This window comes from Eubalaena glacialis, chromosome 14 (assembly GCF_028564815.1).
Source record: "Eubalaena glacialis isolate mEubGla1 chromosome 14, mEubGla1.1.hap2.+ XY, whole genome shotgun sequence".
In the NCBI taxonomy this organism is placed as follows: Eukaryota; Metazoa; Chordata; class Mammalia; order Artiodactyla; family Balaenidae; genus Eubalaena; species Eubalaena glacialis.
The window spans coordinates 19,630,832-19,645,832 of NC_083729.1; the positions used below are offsets into that span (position 1 = coordinate 19,630,832).

Genomic DNA, 15,001 nt, shown 5'->3' on the forward strand with positions numbered 1-15,001 from the left:
TGGAGATGCACACATGGCTCTAAGTTTACTGCAGGGATGCCGGTTGGGGCTGAGATCTCAATCTGGGAGTTGTCGGAGATGGCATTTAAAACAACTGAATGAGACTAACAGCAAGGTTAGTATAGATAGGAGATGTATTTTTAACACTTTGGAAAGGATCCACTGTGACAATTCTCCTCACACTCTCCTCCTTATCACTTTGTTCAACTAAACCACGGGGAGAGGCTTCTGCAGATGGAATGGTATTTGCTCCTATGAGGCCCAGAGAAGCCACCGTCACCACTTTCCCTACTGCTTCCCATCATCACTCACACATCATTCACGCGTTATCTCTGTGCTTGACTACTTCTGACTGACTGCTGAGCAGGTTTGGTGATTTGCTGACATGGCCTTCTCGGCACACATCTTGAGTTGGAGACATCTTAAACAATTATTGAGCTAATCACATGGGCTTATGATAATGGTGTTAAGTTGTTCACTTAATGCACACTGGGGGCTGACAGTTGCTGCAGCGCCTTGTAGGGAAGACAACTGGTAAAATCTACAGCAGCTCAACTTCTAAGTTCCCCGAGACAGATACATCACAGTGCTGGGCACGAAGTGGATGCTTGATACATAGCTGATGAGCATCGTATGACAGAAGGCTCAGCTCTCTAATAAACAAAAAGCGTCTACAAACCAGAGGTGGAAAAAGCCCTCAAAGGTTAGATATGAATATGCAATTCACAGAAGAAAATCACCAGGCTAACAACCATGTTAAAAGTGTCCAGTCTTACTAATAACTAGAGAAATGCGATTAAAACAATAAGATACCCTGGGTTCATCTTTCAAATGAACAAAGAAAAAAAGTGAGGAAAGAGCCAGCAAAGGCATGGGGAGGGCGACAGGAGGTGAGTAGCAGGCACATGGGTTAAACTTTCAATGTACAGAACCTTTAACCCAGCTTTTCCACTTCGCGACATCTATGTTTTTTAGGTAGGGGCACTAAGAAACAGTTAAAAGTCAACTTTACAACACACTGAAAACCTGGATTGCCCCAAAACATCAGGAAAATTAGTTTTGAAGGGAACAGCGCCCATGTTTCCATGAGAAATGGGCCGCCTCATTTGTCTGATGGAGCATGTACGAAGAAGTCTAACTCCCTTTCATTGGAAGCTGTCACCTGTGCTCCTGTCCTGTGTGGCAGGACCCAGGCCACGGGGTCCAACGGACCACAGCCCGGACCCCACTCCTACTCACCCAGAGCCTCTGTGCTAGTGTTTTAAGCTACACGTCCATGAACTCAACTTTTCTCTAATTGGAAAACTGAGTAATGACTCCTGCACACCAGCTTCATAAAGACACTGCCGCCAGGGCCCCATCCGTAACCCTCCCGGGGGTGTCAGGTGCCAAGAACAACTCCTGAGTCAAATGACGCACCATGCAAGGGTTGATTAAATAAAATGAGAAAATGCAAGATTAGAACGAACAGGAATGAGTGTGGTTGTCACAAAGATACGTTTGACTGCTGCCCTGTGACTTCAAGGTGGTCCCCAGTACAACCAAATTTGTGGGTAATTTTTTAAAGGAACAGCATTTTAAAATGTACTAAAAACGTTTTTTGCCAGAAATTGTAAATGTCCCATCGCTTCACAAAGGTAGCTGATTTCTCAAATTGTTCTCAATTACCATCTTATAGAATAGCTTAGAAGATGCATTGTTCATTTGTTCCAGTGAATATATTGAAGTTGTGCATGTAGCACTCTTTTTTTTTTTTTTCAATAAATTTATTTATTTTTGGCTGCGTTGGGTCTTCGTTGCTGCGTGCAGGCTTTCTCTAGGTGCGGCGAGCAGGGGCTACTCTTCTTTGCGGTGCGCAGGCTTCTCGTTGCAGTGGCTTCTCTTGTTGTGGAGCACGGGCTCTAGGCGTGCAGACTTCAGTAGTTGTGGCCCGCGGGCTCAGTAGTTGTGGCTCGCGGGCTTAGTTGCTCCGCGGCATGTGGGATCTTCCCGGACCAGGGCTCGAACCCATATCCCTTGCACTGGCAGGCGGATTCTTAACCACTGCGCCACCAGGCAAGTCCCCTAGCACTCTTAAAATATGAAGACTCAATAATTTTGTGACAAGGTCAAGTCTCATTTCATGGGGCTCCACTTTCCACCGTGACATTTCCTAATTTTCTGCAGGACAGCTTCCTACTTTTCTGAGTTCTTTAGAGCATTTACTGTAGCTCAGACTTCACACTGGGCATGAAATATTTACCTCGTACTACCCTTTGCTCTAACACTCAGCAGCTAGCGGGACCTCTCATAGTCCTGCCAACTCGCCTACAATCTCGCCTCTAATCCCTTCCTTTCCCTCCCCCAGCCCAGGGGGTGGGTGGAGGACTCACCGAGCCACTGAGGCCATTTTGGGCGGCTGTCCTCTTCACCTCTGGCTTGGATGCAATGATGAGGTAGGTTTCGATGCCCTTCTCATCCAGGTAATCACAGCGGCTGCCCCCGTCACCTGGCTCCACGTCGAACTCGCCTTTCAGGCAGTCCATGGTGCTCTGGGAGATGTGCACGCGCCTGTCCGGCGAGAGGGGCCCTGAGCACAGGCCCCAAGGCAGACCCCGCCCTACCCCCGGGGACAGAGGCGGAGCGGAGACGGGCAAGTCCTGGTACTAAGTGGCTGTGTAGGCAGCCCGGCACCTCCCCTTCTCTGAGCCTCGGAGTTCAATCCATGAGACAGTTTGTCCTCACAGGCTGCTGAGGGTATCAAATGAGATAAGGAATTGAAGTCTGCTCTGAACACTAAGGTCAGAAGGCCTGGTTATCAGCCACCTGGTGTGATTCTCCGCTGCAACACCTGCTGTCAGGGGGTAATAACCCATTTCTGGGGAGTCACCACTAGAGAGAGAACTGTCACTGCCTCCGAGGGAAGCCCCCTGACCCAGGCGGGGAAGGTTTCACCGCATCCTTGGTCCACCCTGAGAGTGGAGCCTGCCCCACCTGACTGGCCGAGTCTGTAGAGAACTCAGGAAAGATGTGCAGGTGCCTTAGAGCCTGTTGGGAGACTCTCACTGCTAACACTGCCCTTCGGGGTGACCTGCACACTGAAGGAACTCCAGCCCTGACCTCAGAGCCCCGAGGCCCCGCAGTGGGTAAAGGGGGTAGGAGGACAGACTCCTGCAGAGCCCCAGGCAGGAAAGGCCCAGGAGGCAGGCCCTGGAAGAAGAACACTGCTTCTGGGTGGGAAGGGCTGCTTCTTCGAGGCCCCTTGCCCCTCGTTTGGGCCACAGCCCTGAGGGATGGATGGGCCGGTCCCATCCCCTGGCCCCAGGAAGGAACGCGCGCTCACCCGGGGATGCCGCCAGCCTCCATCTTGTTGGCCACGGTGACATCGGTGGACCACACGTCGTACTGCCAGCGCTTCTGGCCCAGGACACCCCCCAGCACGGTGCCCGTGTGCACCCCGACTCGCATGTCCACCCCGGTCTTCGTCTTCTCCCGTACATACCTGCCAGGTACACACAGAAAGGAGGAGGGGTCAGGCCTGCCCATAGCCAGGTGGCCAGCCCCCTCCCCAGCCCCCCAGCGGGAGGAATTCTGCACAGCCTTCCTCCCCTCCAGGCTGCAGGGCCTACAGAATGCCCCCATTGCTTTCTGCCCACATCTGAGTCACCCACAGCTGGGGCTACAGCAGGCAGTGGCCAAGGCGAGATTCAGCAACCAGAGGCCAGTGTGATTCGGGGTGGGGATGGAGGGGCAGGAAACAGCAGAGACCCTCTGCCCCTGAGGGACCTCCAACTGTTCTCTTCCAACCATCCGTTTACTCATTTGTGCAGCTGACCTTCACTGAGCGCCTACTATGTGCCAGGCCCTGCACTACGTGCTGTGTGTGCAGAGGGGAAGCGCTCCTTGCTTGAGATCTCCAGGAGGAGACCAACAGGAATTTCAGCACTTTGCCCAACAGTGATGGGAGTAGAGGTAAGAGTCTCTAAATCCTGAACTATGGCCCCTGGGGAAAGGCAGCATCTGCTTCTTTCCAGCCAATCCTAGAGGGGGCTTTAACCTGGAAGACAGTAAAAATGCAAAACCACCCCCTTGGAGATGGTGGCGAAGCACACGCCCAATTCCTGGACTCAGCAAGGGGCTTGGGGCAGCTGGTACCACCCAGGGCCTCGTCGACAGCAGGGAGCACCCCCCCCGCCCCCCCAGGGATCTCCAAGCCCACAGGCGCAGTGACAGCAGTGGGAAAGAGCCGGGAAGGCAGAGTTCACCACCCTAGAGGCTCACAGTGGTGCAGGCAGGAGCCTTGGCCGGAGCTCAGAAGCCAGGGTTCCACTCCCATCTCTGCTGCCCAAACATCTCGTGACCTCAGCAGTCCCTTCACTGCTGTACTCGGGCTTCCTGATCCGAGAGATGGGCATGGAGATCTCTGAGCCTATCTGTCCTGGGGGGTCATGATGAGAAAACACGGAGAGAAGAGATGGGGGGGGACACTTGGGAGGAAAAAAAAGCAAATGGAAGGTGGCAGAATTTCATGATGACTGCACCTTCCAGCAGAAAAAACTAGTGTGGACTAAAGCTAGAAAAGCATCCCTTGGAGGCTGCAGTTTCCCTCAGCCGTGAGGAAGGTAAGCCTAGCCCGACTTCCCAGAGCCTGGGACTGACCATGCTGCACCCACCTTATCCCCTGACGAGCCCAGCTCGGGGGCCTCGGGATGCACAGGGCCCACCAAGACAGAGCAGCGCGGAAGGCGTGCTGGTGCCAGAGCCGGGAGCCACGCTCCCCCCACTTACGAGATGGCCTCCACCATGGCGAGCCCCATGAGGATGGAGCAGACGGCGTGGTCCTCCCGGTAGTCAGGCAGCCCACAGATGCAGTAGTAACAGTCGCCCAGAATCTTAATCCGCAGCTGGTGGTATTTCTGAAAGGGCAGGTCCTGAGTCCCTCCTCGGCAAGGAGGGGAGAGGGGCAAAGAAAGCAGAGGATAGACGGGTGGGCGGAAGTCCTGGGAGCCGGAGGAGGAGGAGGGGCAGGGATAGGTCATGAAGATGGCGCCCCCCCACCCCTCCCCAGAAAGCTGGGCGAGGGTCAGGGTACTTACAGCCGCCAGCTTGTCGAAGCGGGCAAAGAGCTCGTTGAGGAGCTTCACGAGCTCTTGGGCGCTGCAGGCTGAAGACAGCTGGGTGAAGCCCACGATGTCGGCAAAGAGGATGCTGCAGAGGGGGAGGCAGGCCCCGGTGGTGAGGACCCGGACGGCACGCCGGGCTCCACGCTGCCCACCGCCAGCTCCCGCTCCAGCCCTCAGGCGGCCAGGTCCCTGCTCGAGCCCCGAAGTGGTGAGACCCTGGCACGTCCAGGGCGCACTCAGGGCTCCGGCGTTTAGCTTATCTCGCGGGTGGCGTCTGTACAATGACGGGCCTGGACCACGGGACCCATCTCGGCCCCAACATCTGGCAGCAAGGCGGCCTCCGCGGGGGCTGAGGCTCACACTGTGGGGTGGCCGTGTTTCCAGTGCCCAGGAAGACTCTCGAACCCCGCAGTGCTCAGCCCCACCCCCCAAAGCCTCCGTCCTGAGCTTGGAGCCCAGGCCTGCAGCCGGCGCACCTGACGTTCTCGTGGCGGTACATGTACATGGTGTTGAACTGCTGCTGGTCCTTCTGGCTCTCGTCCTTCTTCATGTCCTTCAGCATCTCGTCTGCCACGTGCTTGGGCAGGATGGAAAGCATAAGGTTCTCCTGTAGGGGAGGAGAGAGTGAGTGGGGAGGGCAGGGGCAGGCGCGGACACTCTGGGAAGACACGCCCTTATCCTGGTGACAGGTGTCAGCCAGGAGCCAGATGACCCTCCGCAGAGACCGTGCAGTGCACGCCCCTCACTGGGAAGCTGCCGGAGGCCCAGGACAGGCTGCTTCCTGCCCTGAGCAGGCTCAGCATCGCGACCTGAGCACCTTCAGAGCACGGACAGAGCTCAGAAACCCGTGAAGAATGCCAGGCTTGGCTCTGTGCCTCCAAGGCATCCCCAGTACCACAGGAAGGGTGACAGCGCCTACGTGTGCCCTTGAGGGCAGGGCTTCTGTGTGACCCACCCCACCTTGCACAGGGCTATCACTCAAGGATCCGGATTCCATGTGACGTGCCAGGTACCACCGCTAGGTGCCAGGCTACAAAGACGAGTGAGTCCCTCCCTCCGAGGGCTGCGGGTCTCGTGGGGGAGACGCTAACGCACCCATCACAGGGCGGTGAGATCCGCGCTAAGACGAGCGACGGAGGGCAGAGCACTGAGAAAGAAGGAAGGAAGGACGTGGGGGGCCATCAAGGAGGCCTGCCTAGGAGCGAGGCTTGAGGACTGAGAACGTCCTGTCAGAGCAGCCGCGGGGCCGGCAGGTGTGGGCGGAGGCGGAAACAGCGCGCGGCGTGGCCAGAGAGCGCGGCTGGGTCAGGGCCAGCAGGCCGCCACCTGGGGCCTCACCCGGCTGCTGCCCAGTTCACAAATCAAGTTGTGCCAGCCCCCAGCCCTGCTCGCCCATTTACACATTGTCTGCGGCCGTCTTCTCAGCGGAACAGCAGAGTTGGGTGGCTGTGACAGAGACCGTATGGCCCACAAAGCCGAAAAAACGTACTACCTGGCCCTATTCAGAAAGCGCCTGCCGACCCCTGGCTTGGACGCCGGAAGGGCCTCTCGAGCCGGGCCGGGCATCGGAAGTCCTTCCCGAGGGCTGGGGAAGAGACGGGCCCAGGCAGAGGGCGTGGGGTAGAGACGGAAGCAGGGAGGCCAGTTAGGAGCCCCCGCCATTCTCCAGGCAGAGCCAGGCCCGAATGAGGGCGGCCAGCTGGGCAGGACGGGCGGCCTAAGACCCCGGGCCGGCAGGATCCGCGACTTGGTGCCGCCTGCACCTGGGGTGATGGGCCACGGCCGGGGTGATGGACCACGGCCTGGGCGTCCGGGTGGGAGGTGCCAGTCTCTGAAATACGGGCAAAAGGAGGAGGGAGAGGTGGGGGGGTAAGATGGGAGTCTGGTCTAGGAGGTGCCTTGGAGGGCTCCGTGCAGGGACGCCCAGCAGGCAGATGCTTGGTGGCTAGCAGGCTGAGCCTGCAGCTCAGAAGCCGCGGGTTTGACCGAGCGCAGGAACAGGAGAGAGGAGACAAGTGGCGGCGGGGGTGCTGGAGGGTGGGTCAGAGGAGGCGGAAACGCAGGCAGCGGCAACTTGTCGGGAAGGAACCACCCCGTGCCCCCGGGAGGGGAGGGAGGTGACGGTGGTGCCCACTGGAGGACGGTGGGATAACCTCAGGTGCAGGTCTGCAGGATGGAAACGGTAAGGGAGCAAGAGAACTGCGCTAATGGCGAGGAGGCGACTAAACCGAGGCCCGCGGGATCAGGCAGCGGGAAGTGAGGTCAGCCTGGGAGAAGTGTGGGTGCAGAAGGAGGCAGAGAGGGCTGGGGGAACAAGAGACGTGGCTGGAGGGCGCAGCCTTTGACCCCGGGGTGGAGCAGTTCCGGGTGACCAGGCCAGTGCTGCAGGGTCAGCCGCTGAAAGGGGAGGAGGGGACGGGCGGGGCGCGCGGATCCGGGAGTGCTATGTGCAGTTACCTGGGGCCAGGAGCTACCTGGGGCAGGAGGGGTGGCCAGAAAACCAAGACCCGCGTCCTCAGCACCTGGGGTCTGACCAGGGGTCAGGGGCCACAGTGAAACTCCGGCTGCAGGTTCCAGGCCTCGGCAGCGATGCCAGCCCCGCGGTACAGGAGCGGGAACACACCTCCTCCACGGGCCTGGACGGGGGGAGAGCCCTGCCCGCTCCTGCTCTGTGCTGTGGTCAGTGGGCCCTGAGGCCAGAAAACCCCGCTCTACCTGCCTTTCAGACGCACCTGCTCTGGGGTAGGAGCCTGAGGTATAGAGGTCGACTCCTCTCCTCCGGTGGGCACAGCCAAGAGGCCCCCAAGAGTCTGGTGTCGTACCTGGGCCTCTGTCCCCACTGAGCCAGAGGGCTGGGGCCTCAGCTCCCCTGGAGAAGACGGCTCAGCTGTAGGCGGCCCCTCCCTCCTCCTCCCAGGAAGGCCTGCAGGCCAGGAGCCCCCCACCTGCTCGCCATCACACAGGGAGGTAGGTCCCTGTGCCCTATCTCTGTTCTCACAGGGAAAATCAATCCTCTTTCTTGCGGTGAATACCACCGTAACAAGGTGAGCCCGCTCTGCTCAGCATGCCTGGCACTGGCTCTAGCCTGAAGCACGGACAGTGGTTATTCCTATTACCCTCCCATTTCCACAGCAATGTCTCTTCCACTGTTAAGAACCTCACGAATGGCACCATTACAGCTCAGGAATGAGAAGCCAAAATAACCCCAGTGCGCCCTGCCTGGCTCCACCTGAGCCCAGGAAGCAGCACCCGAGCCTCCCGGGGCCCTGCAGCCCAAGCAGAGCAGGTGGCAAAGCTGCTGCCATGGCAAAGCTCTCAGCTTGGGAAGAAGATGAGCCTCCAGGAGGATTTTCAAGAAAAGCCAGAGACACGAGGCCCTGCCTGCTCTCGAGGGTGGCCTGTGGAGAGAGCTGCTGGGGTCCTGAGCGGGAGAAGGAGCCGGGGCTGGGGAGCAGCAGTGAGGGCTGGGGCAGGAATCCCAGGGGTCCCAGCCCACCCCACGTGTGGCCCTGCCCATGCCAGGCTGGCAGGGACAGGGTCCGACCGCCTGGCTCAGACCCGAGCCCTGCCACTCGCTGCGCGATGCCAGGCCATCATTAAACTTCCCCGTGCCCTGGTGTCCTCGCCCGTAAAACAGGAGGGCTGAGTGACCCATTACCATAAAGCACTTAAAACGGTGTCTGCACATGGCAAGTGCTCCATATACTTTAGCTGTTCTTGTGTCACTTGGTGTGAAGTGTCACTGAGGCACTGAGACAGAAGGTGTCTCAGAAAGACAAGGTCTAAACTTCCCCTGGGGCTTCCAAGCTGGCCATAGATTTATCGATGAAGAGCTCCAGCGGGATGTCAGGGTCAGCAGGAAACCTTTTGGTCCCTCAGCCAGGCCCTGTGAGCTCTGTCTGGTCCAGACAGGATGATAAGGGGACACCAAGAAGGATCCTGCCTTCCACGCACATCTCAGCCTTTCTCCCCTCAACGTGCATGCGGGATACACGCCAACGCAGGAAAGAAGCAGACATGTGAGGGGCGTGGGCAGGGCCTGCCAGGCTGGGAAGAGCAGAGGGGGGCCACGGAACACCGAGGATCAGGAAAGTCACAGCGCGGTGCGGCCTGCCTCAGCAGCCACCCCCGACACAGGCAGGCCTTTCCCACGCCCCCCTCAGGCTCTTCCACAGAACTCTGTCCTCCCAGAAAAGCCACTCTGGGCTCCCTGGGAACCTTGGGGACATCAGAGTGCAATCCAACCCTGTGAAGTGCCCGTGGCCCAATTTCCCTGGAAACAAGCCGGGCCTCCCCGGAGGCGACACGCACTGCCCTATCCTAGCACGGCCTGGGCTCCAGGACTGTCAACCAGGGCAGGATAAAGGCAGCAGCAGAAGCACAAAGCAGGGCAGCCCTGACGCCCAAAACCCAAGTGCCTTGGAGGTCCACAGAGCGAGGAGGCTGTGAGCGTATCTCTGGGGGTGCCACGTGGGGAATTTTCACTTTTTGCATCACGTGATTCTGTAACTTTTTGCAAGAGAAGAGATGAGTTCTGGGACTTCCCTGGTGGTCCAGTGGTTAAGACTCTGCACTCCCAATGCAGGGGGCCCGAGTGATCCCTGGTCAGGGAACTAGATCCCGCATGCATGCCACAACTAAGGAGCCCGGGTGCCGCAACTAAGGAGCTGGCAAGCTGCAACTAAAAAGCCTGCGTGCCGCAACTAAGACCTGGCGCAGCCAAATAAATAAATAAATGCTTTTTTAAAAAAAGAGAGAATAGACGAGTTCTGAAAGCAGATAACCCTTAAATGTCAAATTTTCAAATATCAAGAAAGCAGCTGTGGTTGTAAATGAAGGCTACCAATTGACGTGTGTGGTGTATGGCAACCCTATGGTCAACCTCAAAAGGTTAGCAGGCAGAGTCCACCTTAAGTCACTCTGATAAGATGAGTCTTAAATAAGAAGTAGGCGTACACAGAAAAAAGAACAAACAATTTGTCAGATGAGAAAAAATGCAACAGGCAGCTGCCACGGGACTGGACAGGAAAGAACATTCTAGTAGGTGGAGGGCAGGGGCAAGAAAGTGGCCGAGTGGGCAGCGAAGGAGGGGCCGGGCCCACGTCGCAACCCCAGGACTTCTGTGACAGCCAGGCTCTGCTCCCCTCCACCTGCCACCTTCCACATCTGAACTTCACATCCGTGGATGGCTCCCCACCCGCGTGCTTCTCCGCGGCACCGAGGCCTCCTCCCTGTGACACCCACCTGCCTTCCTGGCCCCAGCTCCCCCCTGATCTCCTCGGTGGCCCCTCCTGGGTAGACAAGCTGGACTATTTGCTTTTCTCTGCTCTGGCGTCACTCTCTCTGGAACGCCCCCTCCTCACCCACCTGCCACCTCTCCAGAGCCCCCGACCCCTGCCCAGGTGTGCTCATCCCCTTCCTTACCTACACCCACTTTATACCAGTGTCTCTACTGATGCTGACCTTGTTTGCCCTTACATTTCAGAGATTCTAAACCCATTCCTGGATCCTGGCCTCTTTTAAGAGTGTATGATGCTCATGATGGATCTTCTAGAAAAATCCTCACACACACATAGAGGATCCTTGACAGCCATTCTCAGAGTCCAGGCTGAAGACCCCAACACCTCCCTCATCCGTGTCCTTGGAAAAGGAAGGAGGCTGGGATCCAAGTGCACTTGCCTGGTGGGTCCCATAGAGGGCACAGGGGTGGACAGGACAGGAGCCACCCAGGGCATCCTCGGGGCCCAGAGCTGGGGGATGTGTCTTGGTCTCCCCAGCAGAGAGGCAGAGCCTGCTCTCCCTAAAATAGCAGTTGCTATATGTTTTGGGAGTCATAAGAATGTTCTAAGCCTCTGACCCATTAATGGCGCTTCTGGGAATTTATCCAACAGAAATAATCCAAAAGAAGTAAGAAGATTTATGTGTAAGAACTTTAATGCAGCATCACTTACACTTGCGGAAAAAACTATAAGCAGCCCAAATGCCCAGAAAATGGCTAATTAGATTGTGACACATCCTCTGGATGGAAGATTATGCAACCTTAAAAATGATATTGGTGAAAACTGTTACAAGAAAATGATGAGAGAGAAAAGCAAGACATGAAATTGTATTCTGTGAAGGTGATGCTGGATGCACATGCATCGAAATAATGGCAGAAGGATATATGCAAGAGAGAAAAGGGTAACAATGTGAGAGATGGAATTAAGAGAAAACTTTACATGCTTTTCAAAATTGTTATATGGTTGTTATACTGCTGCTGCTTCTTTTTTAAAGTACGTTTTAAACTGGAAATAAACACAAAACTTCCTGTTGCCTCCAGCTGTGACCCTGACCCCAGCTTGTCTGTAACTACCAGTTTTCTTAGAAATGGACCGTCCCTGCAAGGCCACTGAGCTGCCTCCAGACTCCCACATCTGCTTGGCTATAACCTGAGAAAGGAGACTGACGGCCAGGTGCGAAGCAAGCAGGAGACCACAGCCCCCCAATGAAACGGGAAGGAGGCAGTGGCCCTCTCTTAGGGAGCCATGCGACAGAACCGGCGCCCTGGGCTGGCTTCTTTCTGCAGTTCTTAGAAGCACAGCAAGTCGCCAGGCAAATGGACACTAACGACCAGTATCAAGATCGTCCCTCTTCTTCCCTAAAACTTTCTCACCTACCCAATATTTTCACAAACACGTCATATTGCCTCCATCTTGCAGGTGCCCAAATCGAGGCATGGAGGGGTTATGTGGATTGTCCCGGTTCCTCAGCCGTAGTGGCAGACCCGGAACGTGGACCCAGGGCTCCCTGACCGATGGAACTGGTGGCTTTTTCTCCACCAAAAGACGTACTTTCCACACTCTTAACTCTCTCACCTGCACCGGACGTTGTTCTGCTATGAATGTGAAGAAAAATAAGTGCCCAAATCTTATCTAGTAAGGACCTGACAACACGGCTGCCCTGGGGATGAGCCCACCAGAACATTCTGTGGGCCCCGGTCCCTGTGCTGTTGTGTGGGAGGGTGGGTCCTCTGTGGGTGCCTCAGCATTCTGGCCCAGGTTCACCAGACCACATCGGGGCACCAGGGAGAGCGGGCCGGGCCAGGGCAGCTGCTAGGACTCTTCCTGACGGTCAGCAGAGAAGGAGGGGGAGGGTGCTGCTGGGGCGGACGCAGGGGAGGCCTGGGCTCAGTGCTGGGCAGGCCAGGAGACTGCCCTGAGCCCCACCCCCCAACCTTTCCCCACGGGCCGAGGGGAGGAGGAGAAAGGGGCTGATGCTGAGAGCTCTGCCTCAGTGACTGACAGTGGGCTCTGGATGTGACCAACGGTGAGGGCCCTGAGATGCTGGGTCACCCCAAAGCTGCAAGAGAAGCCAACTGCGGCAGCTCCAGAGGGGCTCACCTAGACGGGGGTGCCACCAGGTCTCCCCTATGGTCCAGTGAGCTGCCACTGGACTGACCGCAAAGGGCCCAGAGGTGCGTGGTTCCTGTGCGAAGCTTGGCATCACTTGACACTGCTACTGGAGGAGCAGAAACTTCTGATGAGTCCCTGGACGTCTAGGCGCTGGGAGGTCCCCTGGTACAGCTGAGCCCATCCCACGGGACCAAGGCCTCATGACCCCAAGTCTGGCCTGCAGAAGGGAAGCCTCAGCATCACCTGGGGCTCACCCAGCAAGGCCCAAGGATCCTCAGGTGACTGGTGACCACACTGAAGTTTGGAAGCACCACTTTATGAGCATTTGAGAAGGATTTGAAGGAAAGGAAACCAAGGGGAAAGGCACAGTCATGGTCCTGTAGTGGAGAGGAGCTGATCAGTACACCCAGAGAAAGATCCTGCTGCCAAGGTCACTGCTGGAGACCCCCCCCTCCAAGGCCATGTCCGAGCAGCAGGGAAAAACCTCAACCGGGACTTGTGGATTAGAAAGAAGCAGAACGGGGACTTCCCTGGTGGTCCAGTGGTAAAGAATCCTCCTTCCAATGCAGGGGATGCGGGTTCGATCCCTGGTCAGGGAACTAAGATCCCACGTGCTGCGGGGGGACTAAGCCCGCGTGCCACAACTACTGAGCTCACGCACCTCAATGAGAGAGCCTGCATGCCGCAAACTACAGAGCCCACGCGCTCTGGACCCCATGCACCACAACTAGAGAGAGAAAACCCACATGCCACAACTAGAGAGAAGCCTGTGCACCACAAAAGATCCCACATGCCTCAACGAAGACCCTGCATGCCTCAACTAAGACCCGACACAGCCAAAAAAAAAAGAAAAAGAAAATAAATAAAATAAAATAAAATAAATATTAAAAAGAAGGAAGATACTAAAAAAAAAAAAAAAAAAGGAAAGAAAGAAGCAGAACACTTGAAACCCAGAGGATAGGACAGCAGTGTGATTCATGTCAAGGTGGAAATGGCAACACACCTCCAGAAACTTGGACTCATACGGTCAAAGATGCAGAGGTCCAACACTCACCCAGGCTCCCCCAGGAAAGCCAAAAACCACTGATGACCACAGTCCCAAAGAACTGGGAGTAAAGAGGAAGATGTGATCAAAGTTTATCAGGAACTAATAGAGTGGGCAGGGGGAGGATGTTCAATAATTTGGATAATCTTTTCATTTAGTTTTTCTTCTCCCTTAACCCTTTTTTATTTTTTAAATTAGTTGTTTTGTAATATTTTCAAAACTGAATTGAAACTGTCATCCCCCCCACCTCTTTAAAACTCCTGGTATTTTGAATTCTAAAGCTCAGCATTCATTATCATGTGAATTCTTGTGATCAACTCCAGGCCCCTTCCTATCATCTCTCCTTTATAAAAATGACATGAGCACAGAGGGCACTTTTTTCAGGACTGTGCCTTTTCAGGCTTGTGGTGCCCTGAAGTTCTGGTATGTGCTTGCTTCACTCTTGGACCATGACTTTAAGTGACCCAGTGGAAGTTTGCCAGAAAACTGGACTGTGGGAATATGACATTTCCTTACCTTGAAGCTACTTTTAAAATCTGATGGTCTGGACCGAAAGAAGGAATGGAAGTTGGAGGCTGAAGAGACAGACGTGGAGATAATAATGACTAACTCCAAAGCAGACTTTGCTGAAGAGACAAAGCATTTTAAAGATTTAAAAATCTTGTCAGAAGGAAGAGGAGTAGCTTTGGGGGGTAGAGCAAAAAATCACTGAGCTGGGGTCAGGCCGCTAAGGCCCCTGCGACCTGGGGCATACACTTTACCCCTTCGGCCTTGGTTGCTCATGTGTAAAATGGGTTCTTTCTTAAGTATCTCTTTCTTTGTTCAAAGTGGAAATTTTTCCAGAAGGAACACTTGAGAAGATACAGACCATGTATCTATAAAATGTGTGGATGGCATGTCACTGGGACAAATGGTTAATATGGACTTTACTCCAGAGCAATCTGGTAAAATGTAGAGGAGCAACTTCAAAAGGGGTAAATGTAATAACCTCTACTTGAGTCCCCAAAACCAACTGCCGGAGAACAGCATGGGGGCGGGACACAGTGTATCAACCCTGGGAGAAAAGTTTGGCCATTTGAGATGCTATTAGATATTAAATGAATTCACAGCATAAAATGATGCCTACACAAGCCCCTTGGCCCTTAAGAGAAGTTAAGGTCCCTAAAGAGGAGGTGGTGGAGCTCCTGGGTCCTCCCCGCCAACAAAGAAACAGATCTCCTGGGCCTTGGTCAGTGAGTGACCCTGAGGTGAGGGAGCCGGAGTCCGGTCACCTGAGGGTGGGTGGGAATCAGCCCAGAGAAGAGGGGGATCTGCGGCCCCACGGAGAATTCAAGTCTGAGGAACGCTGTTGTGCGGAAAAGGAATGGGCTTGCTCTGAAGGCCCCAGGAGGGAAGACAGCGGGGAACAGACGGCTGCTTCCCATGGAGGGAGAATTCTCTAAAAGTCAAAACAGTGCAAACAA

The 15,001-nt window shown here is 55.5% G+C and overlaps 1 protein-coding gene across 1 annotated transcript in view; it reads right to left on the reverse strand.

Moving 5' to 3' along the window:
• The window catches only part of ADCY3 (adenylate cyclase 3), a 48,696-nt gene that overhangs the window by 16,745 nt on the left and 16,950 nt on the right, over positions 1-15,001 (reverse strand). The window contains exons 2-6 of the mRNA XM_061168725.1: positions 5,579-5,709; positions 5,076-5,187; positions 4,768-4,895; positions 3,323-3,481; positions 2,373-2,550 (exon numbers count right to left, since the gene is read on the reverse strand). Of these exons, the coding sequence (XP_061024708.1) occupies positions 2,373-2,550; positions 3,323-3,481; positions 4,768-4,895; positions 5,076-5,187; positions 5,579-5,709 (708 nt within the window). The remainder of the gene's footprint in view (positions 1-2,372; positions 2,551-3,322; positions 3,482-4,767; positions 4,896-5,075; positions 5,188-5,578; positions 5,710-15,001) is intronic.